The sequence below is a fragment of the Hypanus sabinus genome, chromosome 3 (assembly GCF_030144855.1).
Source record: "Hypanus sabinus isolate sHypSab1 chromosome 3, sHypSab1.hap1, whole genome shotgun sequence".
Lineage (NCBI taxonomy): Eukaryota > Metazoa > Chordata > Chondrichthyes > Myliobatiformes > Dasyatidae > Hypanus > Hypanus sabinus.
This window is the reverse complement of record NC_082708.1, coordinates 70,985,035-71,005,159: the sequence shown is the minus strand read 5'-3', so window position 1 is coordinate 71,005,159 and position 20,125 is coordinate 70,985,035. Positions and strand designations below refer to the sequence as shown.

Sequence of the window (20,125 nt, the reverse complement as noted above, 5' to 3'; positions counted from 1 at the left end):
GCAACATCCATGGGCAAAAAGGGGTTGCTGATGTTTTGTGTCAAACTGCCTTGCCTCCAAATCATTGGGTTTGGCGTGCAGGAAGAAAGAGGCTGGCTTTATAAATAAGATCTACCAGGGAAGGAACGAGAAAAGGAAACAAAGAACCCAGAGAATAACAAGCTGGGCTCATGATCAACCTGGGGCACGATGGCCCAGATATTTGCCAGTAAGATTGAGAGGGGTTAAGAGGTCAAACCGGCTGGGGTGGGCTCCCCTTTTTTGTTGTGGAAAAGGATGGAGTAGGAAGACTAACTCAAGAGCAAGGTGGCTTTGGGTATTTCTCCAGGGTTCAGAAGGACAGCCAAATTACACATGAGATCTGAAATAATAGACAAAATGATAACAATTTAAGAACAACAGGAAGAACAAGCTTTACAGATTTTACTAGTGTAGAGCTTCACTAATTGGAGCATACACTGAGAAGTGATGCTAAGTACATTTCTATAAAGCCTACTTTTATATTGGGGGAAAAAAGGGAACATTCTGCCTTCAATGTAAATACTTGAGTTCCCTGACTTTTGTGAAAGAACTAAATGAAAGGGTTCACCTTTCTTCTTCAGTTGTATTGAACCTTTCCAGCTCCCAGCTCCTGTCAGGCGAGTAGTCCCATTCTGTCTCCACTGCTGCAATGTAATACGTCCGGATTATCCCAAACGTCTCGGCTGGGATACTTTTATTGCAGTTATTAACCTGATAAAACTGTTTCATTCCAGCCACGTAGTGATCAGCTGTGCGGCAGATGACCTTAAAGGTGCCTAAATTAAAATATGTAGGTTAATGATAATTATAAGTGAAAAGAAACAGTAAATTATTTGAAAAGTGAGATTTTGTAATGGCTTCAAAGCTAGAACTTGGGTACAGGAGGTGTCATTTTGATCAATTTTCCCATTTCCCTATATTCACACTCACTAGCTAAATTCCCAAAATGTCTATCCTGCTGATCGCATTTTGATTCAGAAGCTGCCAGTTTTATCCCCCAAATAGAAACCGTGCTGTGTATCCACTCTAAAGGACTCACTGATATTCAGCTGCTCTCGGCTGAGTAAGTCCCCAGCTTACAGAGAACTATTAGGTAACTGATAACAGCAAATCCGTCACTTCTCCTGGTCACTGGATTCCATGAGGAATCTGACAGTGCAGCCAATATTTTCTGGGATTCCTTGGCACTGCCACAATGAATCTGTGTCTCTGTCACCTGAGCCAGCCAGAGCCAATGTAGAATCACAGCCCCAGTAAGAAGATAAATGTGTCTTTATTCTTCCTATTTTTAACTTTTTAAACAATCGTATTTATTTGAAGATTTTTAAAATGGTTTTTTAAACATCTTTCAATATCAGTGAAATTTTAAAAACTCATAAATGTCTCTGAGATGAAGCTCCAACGCCAGCCTTGCCTCTGTCAGAGTGTTATAGAGCCACTGAGAAGTACAGCACAGAAACAGGCCCTTGCCCATCTAGACCATGCCAAAACCAAACTAGCTAGCTACAATAGGGTCTTTTGTGGATACAATAGGGTCTTTTAAGAGACTCTTGGATAGGTACATGGAGCTTAGAAAAATAGGTAATTTCTAAACTAAGTGCATGTTCGGCAGAGCATTGTGGGCCAAAGGACCTGTATTGTGCTGTGGGTCTTCTATTATTCTATGTTTCTAAAATATTTAATCTGCCTCCTCCCATTGACCTGCACCACAGCCCTCCATATCCCTACCATCTCATGTACCTATCCAAACTTGCCTTAAACCTTGAAATCGAGCTGGCATGCCCCACTTGTGCTGGCAGTTCATTCCACACTCTCACCACCCTGAGTGAAGTAGTTTCCTTTCGTGTTCCCCTTAAACTTCTCACCTTTCATCCTTAACCCATGCCTCAGGGTAAATGCAAGCAGGCTTTTTCCATTATCTAAACTCCTCCTGATTTTGTATACCCCTATCAAAACTCCTCTCAATCTTCTCCATTCTGAAGAATATAGTCCTAACCTGTTCAATCTTTCCTTACAACTCTGGTGGAACTGACCTGGCAGAATCCTTGTATGTTCTTGTGCTGAGCTTCACAATATGTTCCGCTACAGCTTCCCGGACAAGTTTCAGGGGTGCAGAGTTGACTTGTGTGACTCCCAGTTGAGATCAGTTATCCAGCTCAATGTATGGATGGTGAACCTATGGCACTCGTGCCCAAGATGGCCTGTGCAAAATTTTGTTGGCACACAGCATGCAGGGCCGCTCCCTTAATTTTTTTAAACCCTACCCAGTATAAAAATATACCTAATGGTTATCATTACTGCCAATTGAAGCAGCAAATGTGTTTTTTTCACAGCCCAAGAGTAGTGAGATTTTTTATTATCTGATCGACAAATTAGCCTTTCAAAAATAGTTTCCATTACAAATGATGGTGCACCCAGCATTACTGGTAAAGAACAAACGAGAGAAAATTTGCAGATGCTGGAAATCCAAGCAAAACACACAAAATGCTGGAGGAGCTCAGCAGGTCAGGCAGCATCTCTGGAGAAAAGCAGAGTGGTTTTTCCATAGATGCTGCCTGGCCTGCTGCGCTCCTCCAGCAGTTTGTGTGTGATGATTGGTACAGAGACAGGCTTCGTCATTCTGGTTGCAAACATGTTGACATCCACTGACAGACTTTCCCTGTGTAGTACGAGATCATTTTTTTACATTATTTTTCAGTTTTCTTTTTAAAAGATTATTATTAATTTTTGAACAGATTTTCTAAAATACTTCATTTATTTCAAACTATCTCTGTTATGCTTTTATTAATAGTAAAACAATGAATACACATGAATAATAAACAGGACTCATCTTTTTTTTAAAAAAGGTCTGTAATTACTAATTCATTAATCAATGATAATCTCTGTTCAAAATTACCATAGCATGTGAGAAAGCATTTTTTTTATAAAGATTATCACTAATTTGAGCAGATGCTCTCAAAAAGGTTTGCATCCCATTTTATATTTATTGCACAGAAGTATCTCCTAGATTTTTGCTGGGGAAATGCAGAGCTAATCTATGTCCTCTTCACTTTACCATCAAATTGGCAAATCATCAGCTTGAAAAATTTATTCATTAGAAATGTAGATAGTATGTTAAAACTTTTGGCTTAGTGGAGTGTGGAGGATGGAGAGCTGCAAACTCTTACCAACATCATCAGGTTGCATGAAGACTGTTGCAGAAGTGTGAGGAAACAGATTGTACACATCACGGTTGGTCCCTCTCACTTGGATGGTGTTGCCTTGAAAGTAAACGCCATGCATGTCGATTTCACTGCCCAGTCCAATCAAATGCCATGAAACTTTGTCACCCTTGCACATCACCAGTCCAGGCAGATTACCGAACATGTAGCCATTAATAGCTAGAGAAATGTCATAATTGTACATTAGGGATATTAAACAATACAACACAGTGAAAAAGTCCATCATGTTTGCTACTTTATGATGGGTGCCCATTTGTTGCCCAAAGCTAATACAACTGATTTGGAAATCCATGTCATAACCCACTAACTTCACTCCCAAAAATGTATCTGGTGACTGTGGTTCAGTTTTTTTTTTGCAGTGTTATTGAACAAGTATTAAAATAAGTTCTATTAAATTTCAGAATCAGATTTATTATCAGTGGCATGTGATGTGAGATTTCATACGAGTTTCTGCAGTTTGTTCAATTCTTCGGTTCAATTACAGTATCTTGTATTTGATCAGTCAGCCTCAGAGAAACAGCTAAATTAAGGGTGCATTGTAAACAAACGTGACAGGATTGAAACAAAACACTTGATTACAAAGGACTGTTTCTTACTAGAACTAAAATGATAAATTAACGTCACAATCAATGTAAATTAATGTTTATCTGGTTTGATGTTTCTTGAACTAACAATTTTGAAAAGTTGACCCAATTGTTTAAACACAAGTGACAGATCACACACATCAATCTGTGATAGTGAGATAACATGGCAATATTTACCAGCCTCCCCTCTGCCTCTCCAGTCTCCTCAATTCTACATTCAGGCAGACTAATGCCAGCCCTCCAGTACTGTGTCCTTCACTCGTATGGAAGCTAGCAAGGTGCACAGTTGTACACCTGTAACTATAACTCTACTGTAGGGTTCAAGAAGCATGACAACCAAGTAGTTATGCCTGCAGTATCCACCAGAGGGCACCGGTTAGCCATCTCTGATTTACCCCTCTCATATGAAGACAGGACTCTGGAAATTCTCAAGTATTTCATCAGGGACTCTCTCAAAACAATAAAGGAAACAACCAAGCACTTGGAATCTACAACAGGTGATAGCACACCACTGGAACATTAGGCTACTGAGGTATCAAGATGAAACCATACCAAAATATGTTACATTTTTTCCAGATGCAAGAGGCTAATGAGATCCACACATTTAAGAAATAATAATCATTGTCAGTGAAAATATCCTTAAAACAGGAGTTACTCAATGCCAAAGCCCAATATGTATGCAAATATGACAATAATAAGCTTATGATAACCACACACCATGCATTTGGTTTGATTCTTGAAATTCTTCATCCTCCAAGTCAACATTAGAAGTATTCTGAATAAATGTATCCAAATTCTTTGAGAGATACCAACTAAGATTCTCATCAAATATTGTATACAGCAGGTAAAACTCCTTGTCAATATTTTTCTACAAAAGAGAAAAAATTTCAATTTTTGAAAGAATACTTTCAAGCTGAAATTTATAGAAAATTGTAAACAACCAAAAATTTTAATTATCTAAGTGAGGAACAAAAGTTACAGTTTCACATATTAACCTAAAAATGATTGAAGATGTGCGCTGACTTTCAGGCAAAGGCACCTCAAGTATTATTGCATTCAATTATGGAAGCTGAAAATTTCTGCCCAAAAATCTAATTCATCACGGTAATAAGCAGGATTCTAACTAGCCTCTACTATGTGGGATTAAGAAAATGTGAAATCTGAAATAAAAGGACTCACTCCAGCTGATTTATTCAATTATTGTTTGAAACAATAACTTCATAGCGGCCAGACCAGAGTGAGTAATCAAAACTCTGGAAAATCAAGAACAGCATTTTTACAAAATTCCCTCCTGCTAAGAGGATTTAGAAACTGATCTATATTTAAGAGTCAATTAAACATAATTGATTAATTAACAGACTGATTAATTCACGCTGATACAATTGTATTTCTGGTGTATTGACTGTCCTGTTGTACATACTTTTTATTATAAACTGCTATAAGGCACATTTAGACAGAGACATAAGGTAAAGATTTTTACTCCTCATGTATATGAAGGATGTAAGAAATAAAGTCAATTCAATTAAAAATACAATGAAAAATTTACAGTGCAACATGCTCTACCCAAAACGTCCTATTGTAAAAAGGACAAAAATATGACTTGGCCCTATCCAAGATAATACAAACTATGAATCTTCTATGTCAAACGATCAAACTCCCTGACCTTTGCAATATTTTTAACAAGACAGTATTCTTTTCAGATTGCAACAACTTTTGTAGCTTCTCCAATAAACTGCAACACTCAACACTAAATAAAGTTTATTGTTCATATCTACCAACTTAAACAAGATTGCTATCTCCATCCAAAATAATTAATGTCTGTGTTTCGCATCTCCCTTACACAATAATGGATAGAACCTGGTCCCAATTCGCTGATGTGACAATAATTCACAATCCATTCCCGTGAAAAACAGGGATCTTGCCAAAGCTAACTGACAAAGTTTAATAATTGCCTAAATGCACAGATTTGAAGAACTGCTTGTTCCAAGTTGAATCATTTTATTGATTGACAAATTACATGAAGTTTAGGTGCAGAAGGGAGATGAAGCAGAAAACCTAAGCAAATTTCTATTGTTTTTTTTTTGATTTTGTGCCCATCCAGCAAACAGCCAGAGGAGAAGAATTGTAGAAGCCTCCAGCAGAGGGCACTGGCAACAGGGAATTGGGAGGTGGTCACCGATCATGAAGAAAACAGCATTTAGAGGGGAGGCCAAAGACATTCCCAAGGAGCCAAAAAAAGAGCATTCCCGTTACTTGTAGCTGTTCTTCTACCGTTTTAACCATGCCTCGGGAAACTATACAAAAGTGAATTTCAAGGTTACCTCTCTGTGAGCCAGTTTTAAAGTTGCTAGTGGAACAGGTAGAGAGTGACCAGAAAACGCATCGGTTCACAAAAAGGAATTCTAACCTGAGCTGTACAGTGTCTGATTTAAAGGTAAAAGGTTACAGAAGTTTGTAAAACATAAAAACTGATTGCAAACTGCCCAGGGCAATAAAAAATAGTGGCCGCTGTCACTGAACGTCATTTAAGGAATGATAAGGAGCTGGGCTTGAAGCCGCTTTGCTCAGAAACTTTCAGATCATGTCAAACTAGACAAGGGAAGCACACAGAAAAACTACATGCTGAAGTACTTTGGGCAGGTTAGTGGCAAATTGTCAGCATCGGATAAGGCATTAAATCCCTTTTGAGAAATGCAGTAACCAAACCCCCTACACCTATAACAACCGGCTGAATTTGCCAATTGCACCATGGTCAGTTTAAGTAACAATATTAAATATTCTGCAATATTCTCCACATGTACGCGGGGAACTGAAACAGCAAGTTCTGCACGAGAGTCAACTCCAGGTCATCTTTGGAGTAATCGATCATCAATTTCCTCTTCGCTCATTCCAATCCCAACTTTCCTCCCTTTTCTAACTAAATTATCAGTCTACCTGATGTCAAACATTTTGCATCACAACTTTATCTAATCTAATGGTAATTTATAACATTGGCTCAGAGTAATTCAACATGGCATTGAAGCTTAAATCCTCCAGCAGTTCCAGCTTTTGCACGTTTCTGTTCCTCCAGTGTCCAGAAAGCTGGTGCTCCAGGGAAGCCCAGGTACCTTTGTGCAGGGAACCCACAGTACAGGCTTATCAAGCACAGGGCCCAAGGACTCATGAGAGGAGATTTGATGGAGGAATATAAAATTATGAGGGGTATAGGTAGGGTAAATGCAAGCAGACTTTTACCACTGACATTGGGTGGGACTACAACCCGAGGTTATGGGGTAAGGGTGAAAGGTGAACATGGGAAACTTCTTCACTCAGAGGGCTGTGAGAGTGTGGAGCGAGCCAACAGCACAAGTGGTGCACGCAAGCTTGATTTCAATGTTTAAGAGAAGTTTAGATAGGTACATGGGTGGTAGGGATATGGAGGGCAATGATCCCAGAGCAGGTCGATGGGAGTAGGCAGTTTAAATTGTTTCAGCATGGACTAGATGGGCCAAAGGGCCTGTTTCTGTGCTGCACATCCCAATGACTCTACGTCATCAGAACAGGCCACACACACTCAGTGCAAACAAAGGTCTTCCCAGTAGCTCCGCCAATGCCAAACCTGTTGAGTAAATCGGCAGCATGTGGTTCTTACAGTCAAAACCTGAAGGCACGAAGTCACTACGTCACAGGGCAATCATTAGGCCCAAGTGTGCTCACAGGGCTGGGTACTAAAGTAAATCAATCTTCATAAATGCTGACTCTGCCTTCATTCCAAGCTGAATGACTAATTCTTGGCAATGTTTCCTGATGAAACGGCTATTGAACATGCTGAGAACATTTAAAAGGCGTCCTGCAGTTAACTTTTCCAGGCTATTTGGGAAATCTCTGCAGCATCCCCTGGAAAACAACTCTTTTCTCTCTACTGAATTACCAATGGCCACGTGTCTGTGGAAAATGCAGAAAGAGTCTCGTGCAGTGTGCTCGTCACTGTGCTGAGGTAAACGATCCGATGGACTCTTGTGTCTTCACTCTCACTCCACTCAGACGTGTGTGGTCAGGTTTATGATATCAGTATACAGAAAATGCTTAGACAGAGAGGAGTTGACACAGTTTAAAGTCAAGTCAGATGTTTGAAAGAATAGTCGAGTGATGGCTTTGCTTTTGAGGTGGAGCCACAAATTCTTTCTCACAATTCCAAAAAGAGTACAGCTGTGCAGTTGAAAGTCGGGTTATCCTGGATTAGAGCAGTTCTGCAAACATTGCTGGTTGTTTCATGAGATTTTAATTTTCATTAGCACCATTCTTCGGGATTTACACTTGCCCAAGCACAAATACAACGTGCAAAATTCATCTGCAGTGGTATTTTCAGCTTGACTTGTCTGAAAACTGGTGGTTCTTATTTGAACAATGAGGCTTAACTGACCCCACTTAAAAGGGATGGCACTCATATGTAACCCTTGTCCTCATTGAGACCGCTGACATCTGAAGGCCTCAAATTCACCCGTGTGGATCCTGGGTATTCTCTCCACATGGAAATCCGGATCACACTCCTACCCAGGATAATTCCACCTTGCTGCTGCTGCCTAGCTCAGAGTCACAGAGCTATAAGCACAGAAAAACAGGCCCCTCGGCCCAACTCATCCATACTGGAGACGTGCCTGCTTGTCCCGTATTCCTCTGAATCTTTTCAGCCCGAGTATCTGTCCAAATGTCTTTTGGATGTTGAAGTTACATCCGCCTCTACTGCTTCCCAACAGCTGGTACTTCACCAACCTCCCAGTGAAAATGTTTCCCTTCAGGTCCCCTCTGACCTTAAATCTAAACCCTCCAGCTTTACTCCGAAGAAGAGACTAGGCATTCATGTTATCTACGGCTCTAATGATTTTATACATCCATAAGAGGTCCACTCTCAACATCCCGAGCTTCAGGGGAGACGAGCCCCTGATCTCCAGCCTCTCTTTATAACTCAACCCACCAGTCTCCGCAGAATCCTTGTGATTCCTGTTCTGCACTCCCTCGACCTAGATCGCATCTTCCCAATAGCAAGCAATCCCGAACTGCACGCAATACTCCAAGTGCGGTTTTGCCAACATCTTGTACAGTTGGAACGTGATGACACAATTTTTACACTCAGTGCCATCCACCTTCTTTTACTGCCCTGTCTAGCAGTGTGGCCACCTACAAGGAACTGTGTAATGGTACCCCATTCTACAACACTCGCCAGGCCCCATCAATCATTGTGCATTGCTGCCCCATTTTAATTTACCAAAATGAAACACTTCAATCTTGTCTAGCTTAAATTCCAACTATCATTCATGGTCCAATTCCCCAGTTGATCTACATCCTGTTATAACCTTACATATCCTTCTTCACTGTCCGCTACACCACAAATTTTGATATAATCTATCCAGACCAACTGCATTCTCTTAAAACAATATAGAAGACAAAAAACAGTGGACATAGTGTTGAAACCTCTGGCTCAACTCTATGCTGAAAAAAAATCCTCTGACTCCTACCAGCAAAGAAATCTTGTAGCCAATCGGCTAGCTCACACTGGATCCCTATGATCTACTTTTCTGGGCCAGCCTATCATGCGAGACCTTGCTGAAGTCAACGGAGACACCATCTACTGCTGGCCAATCATCCTCTTGGTCACCTAGTCAAAAAACTCAATCTAATTTGTGAGATATGATTTTCTGTTGACCTTGCACTTGGTGTCTCTGCTCCTTGTGGCGACTTGCACAGTTAACAGCAAGGTTACTGTTTAAAGTTTTTAAAAAAAGTGTAAGGCTGTATACCAAGCACAGTATAATTACATTTTCAGATTTCTCCATGCTCATTTAGTGCATAAATGAGATGCTGTTTGTGCTAATAGATCTATTGAAAGCCATTTAAAACAATTTGTATTACATTTGTCAAAAATGACAAAGACAAATATACAACTGCATTTTACAGGTGAAAGAAAAGGCTATATCAATAAACCTGATGAAAAGTAAATAAACCCTCTTAAAAGAGAGTCACAGAATACACCTACATAAAAGAGAGTTACAAAAACAAGGTCTAATACATACCTGTGAACCGTCTGGATTTAACGTGTTCTGCTTGCAGACAAGCAATGGGCCGATGAGGCCAGAACTGGTATCCTCCACTGTGTTGCTGGCTGAGTAGTACATCCATGTCAGGCAGGGTGGGTCGTCGACCGTCGGTCCAGCGTCCTGTGGCACAGTCCACTTATAGGTGAAGGATGTTCCCGGCTCAACGGATGAACCATTTCTTGCAAAATCTTAACATTTCAATTTAAACAGAAAAAGGAATAGTCTTTAACCACAATTATTTTTAAATTATTATTAGCAGTTTGAATCAGCAAGCTTTTAATTAGTCTTCTGTTAAGTTCTATATAGCTGGTGCACTATACTCCAAGAAATACTTTCACTTGAGATAATCCCTTACAAAAAGACGAGCAGCAGGAAAATCAAGTCGGTGTTGCTTGTCTTTTAGATGTTGTGGGAGTGGCTGAGGAGGAGGAAGAAAGTACCGTACCTCCCTTTGTCAGGTGAATCGCTTTACCAATGCCTGTTCCATTGCCACCACAATCAATAAGCAATGCTGATCCATCACTATTTGAAACTCAATGCCCCAACTAACGATCTTGTTGAAATATTTATGAATTAAATATACGTGTTAAGAGGTAGAATGGAGCGCTGGCCCTTCTTACCACTTAAACACACATTTAATTCATATGCAAATCAACCAGAAGGGCAACCGCACCATTCTATGCCCGTCAGTTCACGAGCACCGACTAACTTTACCCATTTGCCTTCTTATATAATACGCCACCCTGGATCTCGAGACTATATTCGTTACATCGATGTCCAGACCCATTGCTCTCAGTAACGATACTCTGCACAGGCAAAGACCCTCCCATGTTCTATCTCCTTCTGTAAGGTCTCGAGCATAGCAACGGGAAACCCTGGGCCCCATCCTCTCCTGCTTTACAGTTTCCTTGCGGGACAATGCCTCCAGCAGCTCGAGCACAGGCTAACTCTGACTTACCTTCTGAAAGCAAACTGCTGGGTAGACCATTATAGCTGGTATGCAGCAATTAGCAGAAACTTCACTGCACAATACACATCCCGTCCTGGCTCTCAGGGGCTATGATGCTATAACAGACTACAAGCAGGCTCTCTCTGCTTTACCCAGTCAAATGAGATTTGGCCTACAAGTGACATGAGATGTGTTTTATAGGGCTAGGGAAGAAGTAAGGCTTGGAGAAGCCTAAACTACGAACATAACTACTCTTAAAGTGAGTTAACTTCATAAAGAATTCTAATTTGTAGACTAGTCTGAGGGCCTCATTCTCCAATCTTTGGCCAACCATTCCTTGGGCCTTGGTGTATGGCTCCTTTCCTCCCACCCTTCACCTGGGTAGTTCCAAGCATCAGCTTCCAAAACCTATACCAGGCTTGACTATATTACAACAGGTTGACTGCATACCCCCTTTAGTCAGAGACAACACCCCGATGAGTTACTGTAAATAATAAACTCCACAGCGGTCCCCCTATTTATGAAACTCCGTGAGGAGAGCTCAGTACAGTAATGTCCTCCAAGAACTGTGTAGCTGAATCAATGCTGGCTCGAGAAAGGTATCCAGTTCCAACTTAAAATTGCCAAGGGAACCTGCACATCATCCTTTGCACTCCAATTTTCCTGCAGTACCCCACTGAGTGACGCATGTACCCGGTACAGCAATCGCATATGCTCCGGGGTAAAACCAATGTGAAAGAGTACACCACAGACTGAGGTGAGAGAGACAGTGGGCTCCCGACATGCCAGTCTGATCAGTAATATTGTTTAATGAGAAAACACCGCCTGAATGCACGTCAGCAGTATACTGTCACGTCCATCTTCACTACAGACACACATTTTGCATTTAAAACATTTGAGCAATAGTTAAGCTTGGCTGCTCAAACCTTTCCCTCATTTTGTGTATTTGACATTTTCTGCCTATACATGACCAAATTTAGTCTGGAAAATAACCAATGGCCAACCATAGAGTGATGCATAAAAGTAACAGAGATCAGTTGGAATAAATTTGTGTATGGTTTCCCAATTCCATCATGAGGGAAACCTCCAGCCCACCCCTAACCTGCGTGGTAGCACAGCGGTCTGCACCACGCCTCACCGTAGCAGCCCCCTGAAATGAGTTTCGATGTTCTTCTCGTGACTGCGTGGGTTTCCTTCAACAGTCCCAAGACGTACCGGTTAGAAGGTGGATTGGTCACTGTAAATTGTCCGGTGATTAAGCTCTTAAATAGGTGGGTTACTGGGTGGCACAGCTCAAAGGGGGGGACGGGGTGGGGGTATTGGGAAGTGGTGTGGGGGGGGTGCGGTGAGAGGGAGATAGGGTAGAGGGGATGTTGGGTGAGAGGGGGTGAGCGATATTGGGGAGAGGATGGGGGCGTGAGGGGGAGGGGATGGTGGAAATGGAGGGGATGGGAGAGAGGAGGATTGTGGGGGAGAGAGGGGATTGTGGGGGAGAGTGGTGGTGGGGGAGAGGGAGGTGTATAGTGAGGGGGGAAGGCGAGGGCAGATGACAGGGGAGAGAGAAGAGTAAAACAATGAAGATCTATTTTGAACTTATGATTGAAAGGATAGAAAAGGAATTGATATCAAATATTATTTTTCTAAACTGTTCAAATATGTAGTATTTGAAAATCAAACTGGAACATTTCAAGTTGGAAACCCTGCAACAGAAAGTGACGCATTGCCTTACCATCAGCATAGTTTGCTGCATCAAACTCCTTTGTAAAATACACCCCGTGAGGCTGAATGCTGTAGGCCCGATCTGCATTATTCTTAAAAGTAACAATAATGGTGTCTCCAACTTCAGCTTTAATCACTGGGCCTAAAAATGAATAAAAATATTGTAACCTTGATTGTTTTCAACTAGTAAAAACAAGATTCCAAATGTAAATCATGTGTTGTACCAAGTATTCCAAGATGGTTCTCATCTGGTAATCGATTTTTTCTGGTGTTAAATGTTCCATCAATATATTCAACATATCGTACTTTCCAGTATTCTCCCCCTATTCGACTGGCACTCTTCTTGAAGAAGATCTCAGAATGACTAGAAGAAAATATTTACAGTATTAAATACGTACCAAAAATCTGAAGACAGGTTTGATAAGCACAATTTACTCACAGAGCCCCAAAATAATGACAATGTTATCGGTCCTGGCTCAGCTATATAAAATCTAAGGTTGGACAAATACATATATTCGTCCAACCGAGTGTATATTAATATTTACAAATGTCCTTCAATCAAAAAATAAGAAAAAAATCTATGGCATACAGATATAAAATTACAAGACGGAAAATCGCTCTTTGCCCTTGAAACTGACCTCTCCCCAGTGTAAAGGTTAGACATTCAGCAAATCTGTTGGATCATCAGAGGAACACAGGAAGACAAAGGGGAGGGGGAGTACAAGCCAGACCCTTCAAGCCTGCTCTGCTATTCGTGATCTTCTAGCTCAACGCCATTTTCCTGTTCAGTGCCCACATCCCTCAAACCTGTTGATCTCTGCATTGAATTAATCACTAACTATATCTCTACAGCCCCTTGGGATTGTCACCACCCTCTAGGTCAAACAATTTATCGCCATTTTATTCCAACCTCCTACAGAGATTATTGCAAGACTGAAACCTCTGGATCAAATCTCCTGAGTTTCGTTGTGATATGTGCGTATTTTAATACTAAATTATTTTTGTTGGCTTGCCTTTGAAACTTCAAACACCTCCCTTATATCCAGCCCTGAACATATGTTGTAAATTTGAAAGAAATCACTTGTTTCTTCCCTAAACTCTGGAGACCAGAGTTCAGTTAAATGTGCTGTATTTGAATTTTCAGAAGGTTTTGGCCACAATGAAGGTTTAGTCTAATCAATCCCCCATAATGTGACAAATCCACTATCAGTGGAACCAAGCTTTGGAAACCATTGTTGCATTCCCAATGTAGCAAGTTAACAATTATGAGGAAAGGAGACACAAATTATTCTCAGTATTACAACTGCAGTCTCTCTAAGACCTGGTATCATATCAGTGAATCTTCCTTATTCCTGTGTTCAGCCCTCTTGTAATAAAGTCCAACGGGTGGCCTTCTCTCTTACTCACCCACAGGGCCTGCACATTGGCTTCAGCGACTGTGCACAAATCCTTTGACCATTAACCCAATCACTCACTGTTTTCAAATTTCTTTGCTCACTTGGTTTATGAGCCAAAGGGGTTGACCTGTTCCTTTCATTCACTGAGCTTGTTCACATCCTGTTGAAGTTTATTACATTCCTCTTTGTATGCACGATCAACTCTGCATGCTTACTCTGAGTAACAGAGTTGGAAACACGATATTTGGTCCCACTCAGACAAATCGGTGGTTGGGCTCCAGGCACGGACCCATGCAGAAGCTCACTATCTGCCAGCCTGGAAAGTATTTGTTCACTCCCATTTATTTCTTTCTGTCCTATAATTAAATGCCAGGAGCTGGTAGAGAAGTGCCAGAGACAGGGATGGGGGGCATGATGCCAGTCTTTAGAGGTGGGGTGTAGAGGTTTTGCTGGCTGCTCGCTCTGCAGAACTTAATGGCACAATGGGGGTTGTAAGGAGGAATCAGGACCATCAAAGAGGGCTGCTGAGCAAGGCCCCCAGTTGACTATGGACAAAGAGGCCTGACCCGTGCATCAGTGATGCTGGGACACAAGCTGGGGCCTGGTCAACCCCGGCTGGGTCACCTGGGTGAGGGTGTCTGATGTTGAAAGGCCCGAAACACCCGATGACCCTAGCTTACATCACCGATGATTTATCCCAGCACATCCTGGATGTACCTCAGCACCAGTTTTCAGTCCTTGTCAGTGTAGCACTTCCGTCCTATTCCAAACCTTCTGAAAATTCAAATACAAGACATCTAGTGCTTCACACTTACCAATTCTATTAGTCACATCTTCAAAGAACTCCTTTAGATTAATCCAACATCATTTTCTCTAATCCTATGCTGACCCTGTTCAACCCTATTAATCTGTCAACACTGATGGGATAACTGAAAACAAAATCATGCTCAAAAAGAGAAAGAAACAAGGATAAATAATTTAGTATACAAAGCAGAATTTAAGGAAATAACAAAAGATTTACTTAACTTCTGTAGAGACATTATAAAAAGAATGGGCTGTATATGTCATCAGCCAATAACAGATAGATTTACTGTAATTATTTAATGCAAAAATTTCAGTAAAATAAGATCCTGGGTCTTTTTTCATAGTATTAAAGGAGTTGGTAGCTGGACAACACTAGAAAGCCATAAGAGAAACATTTTTTCGTTAAGAGTACTTAAGCACCAAAAAAAAGGCAGACCTATTCTGATCATAAAGATGAGATACATAAGCCCTCAAATGAAGATAAATAAATTCATACTCATCATCAAAGGTCTGTAAAAGGCAAAGCTAATCTGTTTCTTTACAAGGGGGTGAATTATGAAGTCAAAATTGAAGATAGATTTTTAGCTGGGATTATTAATCATAAGTTGGTTGCTTTTAAAATTACCTTCCTTCTGCATCTAGTGGCTGACCATTAAATGAGTTCTTGTTTGTGGGGGCATACTTCCACCTCTCCAGCTCAGCCGCAATGAAGTACCTTCTCTCTTTGCCAGTTAGTATAGTCTCTGAATCATTGTGGTTACAACCCTGAACCACAAACAATGCGTGCATACCAGCTGGAAGATTAAAAAAACAGAATGAGGCTAGGAAGTGAAAGGTAAATTTATGAGGGCACAGCAATTCAAGAAAAAAAATATTGAACAGTTTAACGTTCTTGCTTCCCCTCCTAAAGAACTTCTTTTCTTGCTGGTATAATGGCTCTGCAACCAAATTATTGTTTTTTATCAAGTGTCAGAAATGATTCAATGAAATAATGTACCATAGCAACGCCTTGAAACCTGAAGCCAACCTACCAACCCATCTTTTCAAACTGTTCAGAGCATTCAATCCGAGGTGGTCTGTGCCAAGAACCATCCGTACCCACTCAACCTAAAGCAATGCCAAGTCTCCACAGAACTAACAGGAAAAAAGTTTTTTTTAAACTCTCTGGCTCTTACTGAGGTTTTTTCTACAGGGAAAAAAGTCAACCAGGATTATCCATCTTACACCAGTAAAAGTTTACGGTGTAAGATGAAAAAAGTCAAAAAGAAGTCCCAGAAATGTCTTAGAGCAGCCTAAAGATTCATCTTGCAATCTATTCACAATGGAGTGGAGTTTGGGTCATATTCACTGTCCTTCCCTGTATAAAATAGTTTTATACCCTCTCCGGCTCCAAATCTTTATTCCCTTCTTGCAGCAGAACATCCATAAAAGTAATGTTTGCAGAACCACTTAGGGTTAGGGTTAGCATTTTCTTCAATTCCAATATAGACATAAATACTTGAAATCCAACAGAAAATCTGAGATTAAAACTAGTTGTAAATTACTTTAAATATTCTTTTAACAGTCCAGGAACCAAAATCAGTTTCAGTAGCATGTATCGTTGGAAGTGTTCAAAAGAAGTCATCGGTGTAGATTTTGATTTGTGAGAATGGGTCAAATGAACGACTGCATGTTAGCAGCTTGTTTTATATTGCTCCTCCATTGTATTTTTGTTGACTTCTTTAGAAATAAAGTCGAGAAAATCCTCTGTCAACTACCATTCAATTTGCGTTATATTCCACCAAGACTGTGAGTGGACATCTAAAGCCAATTTTATACCTATTTAGTTCAAATTAAAAGGGACACAATTCTAGTGAAAGATTTTGTATTAAACACACAAGATGTCACTAGGTCTCAGTGCAAAGAAAATAAATTATAATATAACCTGAAAGTAATTTTAAATTCAACCATTAAATTCTGCCCAGCATCCCTGGTGAATAATAGTTAAAGTAATTCCGAAAGTCATTTTCTCACCTTTAATATGGTCATTGACTTGGCACCTTAGTAACCACGTTCCAACATTTCTAGGAGACATTTGCACTGTGACAAAGGTAGCTGGGAAGAGACTAACAACATCCACTTTATGCCCTTTGTTAATGAGAGTCTGTCCGTGGAAATACACCGAGTGAACGTCAACTTCAGTTCCAATTGAATACAAGTGCCAGGAAACGGACTGACCACTGCACATGTTCAGGCCAGGCAACTTTCCAAACACATAGCCATTGATCGCTGAGGAGTCAACGCAGAAATGTAAAGTAATTACTAGTGAAAATATTAATGACAACGCTTGTTCATTGATTCAAACACCATCTTTGTGCTATGATTTTAGGGTATACGAAGTTGGATAAGAGCACATAATAGCAGAGGTGAAGATTAGAACATAAAGCCCAGATCAGAAAATGCGGCAGGAATTTATCTGCAGGCACATGTTACTGCAATGACAATCTGTTCTGCAGAAGGATCTTGAGACCGTATGAGAGCAGACATTTTTTACATGGCATCCTGCGCTATAGACAGCCTGCATTTGAAATTCAACAGAGTAAAAATGCATAAGCAGACTGCTACTGGATTTTGTGTCTAACACAACATTCAAGGGCAATTTCAAACCCAAACATTTTGCTTACCCTTAATAATCACATTAAAGTTGTATATGATTTAATTCAGATACCAGGTCTAAAAAGTATTCATAAGAACTCTGCAGAAAGATTTGTGAATGAGGAGACTGGAAGAGTTAAGGTGTTGACTGAAAAAAGGGCAATAATGGGTAACTCGATAGACCTCTGGTGAGTGCTGACAGAGGAATTTAAGGCAGCGGGAAGCCCATTTGAATGAGGCTTCAAAACTGGGAGAGTGGCAGCAGAGTCGTACCGTGGACATAAATCTCATGTTATAACAATCGACATAGTAAAGATTCACTTAAGAATGCAATTCAGACAAAAATTAACTGAAAAGGTTAACTCTGTGGAGGTAAGGGGAGAGCAGTAGCAGCTTGGTAAAATAATTGCAGAGTTAATGGCCTGCAACGGTTAAGGTACAGCCTCTGATGGTGAAAGAAGTAGATCAGAGGCCAGACCTGGAGGGATCCAGAGTTGGTGAAAATGGGACAATTTGGAACCAGAGAGCCAAATCTCGGGTTAAAGGGTTAAACCACTCCCCTCTGAAATAAGACAGAATATCGTCTCCTGTGAATCTTTGAGCTACAGATATTATGCCGTTAAATATATTCAAAGGTACATGGAGTCAAAGGGGCAAACGCTAGGGGTTCAGGCCAAAGATTAGATCAGCAATGCCCACACTGAAAGGCAGAGCTCAAGAGGCATCTGATTTTCAATAAATATTTGTTATGTTCTTAAATAGAATTTTAAAACTGAGCTGCAAAATCAGGCAGGAACACAGAACACTGATAATAGAAAGGTGACCATTTTGGGGTGGGAGTTGAGAAGGTTCATATTGATGAGGAGAGAGAGCATTAACAAGGGAGTGGAAGGGGCATGGACAAGAAGTGGTCCAAAATCATTCGTAGTATAGGTACAACTCCACTCTAAAGTGGATATGGCTAATTGGGAGGGATTCAATGGCTGGACACAGAAAAAGAACAACAGCCAATAAGAAAACTCATAGTCTATGGATTCCATGATACAATGAAATTATTTCCACAGAGGGTACATTCACGTTGCAAGAGACACTAATTGGTTGTGTATTGCACTCTGCGCTTACATTATTGCATTTTTAATGAAATAAATTAAGATCATATTAATGAAAAACCACTCGTCACTAGATATTCATCATTGAATTAAGTGAATCAAACATCTGCATACAAGTGTGTAAACAAGAAGCAGAAATTCTGATAAAAATACACACAGTGCATCATGTTGCTTTCTTGAAAGTCTCCATCATCTTTGTCAACTGCGGATGGCATGCTGCAATACTTATTAATGTTTTCATCTAGATACCAACTTATATTTTCATCCACAACAGTGAACATTAAAACAAAATCCTGGTCAACATCTTTCCGTTTCAGTGTCACCCCATCAAAGGTCCCTGGAAAAGTGTAAGCAGAACAGCGCAGTTAGTGTTATCTGTCACAGACCCAATCCATTTACAGACCGTTTGTAATGCAGATTATACACATCAAAGACGTTCACCCATGTATTAGATCATTTTTCAGCTTGTATGATTAACATTAATCAGCACTCCACTGTCCTGAAGGGAACATACTTTAACCTGTCAGTCAGAATTATCACTGACATACATCATTAAATGTGTTATTTTACAGCAATACAGTGCAAATGCTTTAAAAATTTTCTATAAGCTACAAAAGAAATATAAAAACGTAGTGTGAAATAGTGAGGTAGTGTTTATGGGTTCATTGACCATTCTTAAAACGAATGGTGGAAGGAAGAAGCGTTCCTAAAATGTTGAATGTGTGACTTCAGGCTCCTGTACTTCCTTTATGATGGCAGTAATAAGAGAGCATGTCCTGGGTGGTGAAGATCCTTCATAATGGATGCCGCCATCTTGATGTGTTGCTTTTTGAAGATGTCCTCGATAGTGGGATGGCGAGCACCCGTGATGGAACTAGGTGAGTCGACAATCCTCAGCAGTTTTTTCCTGATCCTGTGCTTCGGTGTTTCCTTAAAACGCAGTGATGTAACCAGCCAGGGGGCTCTCCAAAGTACATCTGTAGAAGTTTGCTAGATCTCCTAAATACTAAATATCCTCAAATTCCTCATGAAACATAGCTGCTAGTGTGCCTTGCTAATTGCATTAATATGTTAGGCTCAGATTCAGAAATGTCAACACCCAGGAACTTGAAACTGCTTACCCTTTCCACTGCTGATCCCCTCGAGGAGTACTGGTGACTTCCCCTTTCTGAAGTCCACAATCAATTCCCTCATCTTACTGACACGGAGTAAAAGGTAGTTGTTGTGACACCACTCAACCAGCTGATCTATCTCACTCTGGTATGCCTCCCCATCACCATCTGAGGTTCTGCCAACAACAGTGCCATTATCAGTGACAACTGATGGCGTCTGGGCTGTGCCAAGCTACAAAGTCATGAGCTTAGGTACAGAGGCTGGAGCAGCAGGGTAAGCAGGCACTCCTGAGGTATGCCTGTATTGATTGGCAATGAGGAGATGTCAAAATTCAGGAAAAATCAGTTCAGTCTAATTAACCTAAAATGTGGACTAATCTATTAAAACATTCCAGCTACCTCCAGCATATGTCAGAGATAAGACACACACCATTTAGCCTTCTGTGCTCACACTCCTGTTCAATAAGATCATTGCAAATCTTATATTTAATTAAGATTTTC

General features: G+C 40.6%; 1 protein-coding gene across 2 annotated transcripts in view; it reads right to left on the bottom strand.

Annotated features, from left to right (window-relative positions):
- Positions 1 to 20,125, bottom strand: part of LOC132391432 (ferroxidase HEPHL1-like) — a 77,574-nt gene that overhangs the window by 35,627 nt on the left and 21,822 nt on the right. For both annotated transcript variants that reach the window (XM_059964615.1, XM_059964617.1), the window contains exons 4-12: positions 18,670 to 18,849; positions 16,783 to 17,037; positions 15,395 to 15,563; positions 12,793 to 12,932; positions 12,579 to 12,710; positions 9,877 to 10,088; positions 4,544 to 4,694; positions 3,189 to 3,401; positions 590 to 797 (exon numbers count right to left, since the gene is read on the bottom strand). In XM_059964615.1, the coding sequence (XP_059820598.1) occupies positions 590 to 797; positions 3,189 to 3,401; positions 4,544 to 4,694; positions 9,877 to 10,088; positions 12,579 to 12,710; positions 12,793 to 12,932; positions 15,395 to 15,563; positions 16,783 to 17,037; positions 18,670 to 18,849 (1,660 nt within the window). The remainder of the gene's footprint in view (positions 1 to 589; positions 798 to 3,188; positions 3,402 to 4,543; positions 4,695 to 9,876; positions 10,089 to 12,578; positions 12,711 to 12,792; positions 12,933 to 15,394; positions 15,564 to 16,782; positions 17,038 to 18,669; positions 18,850 to 20,125) is intronic.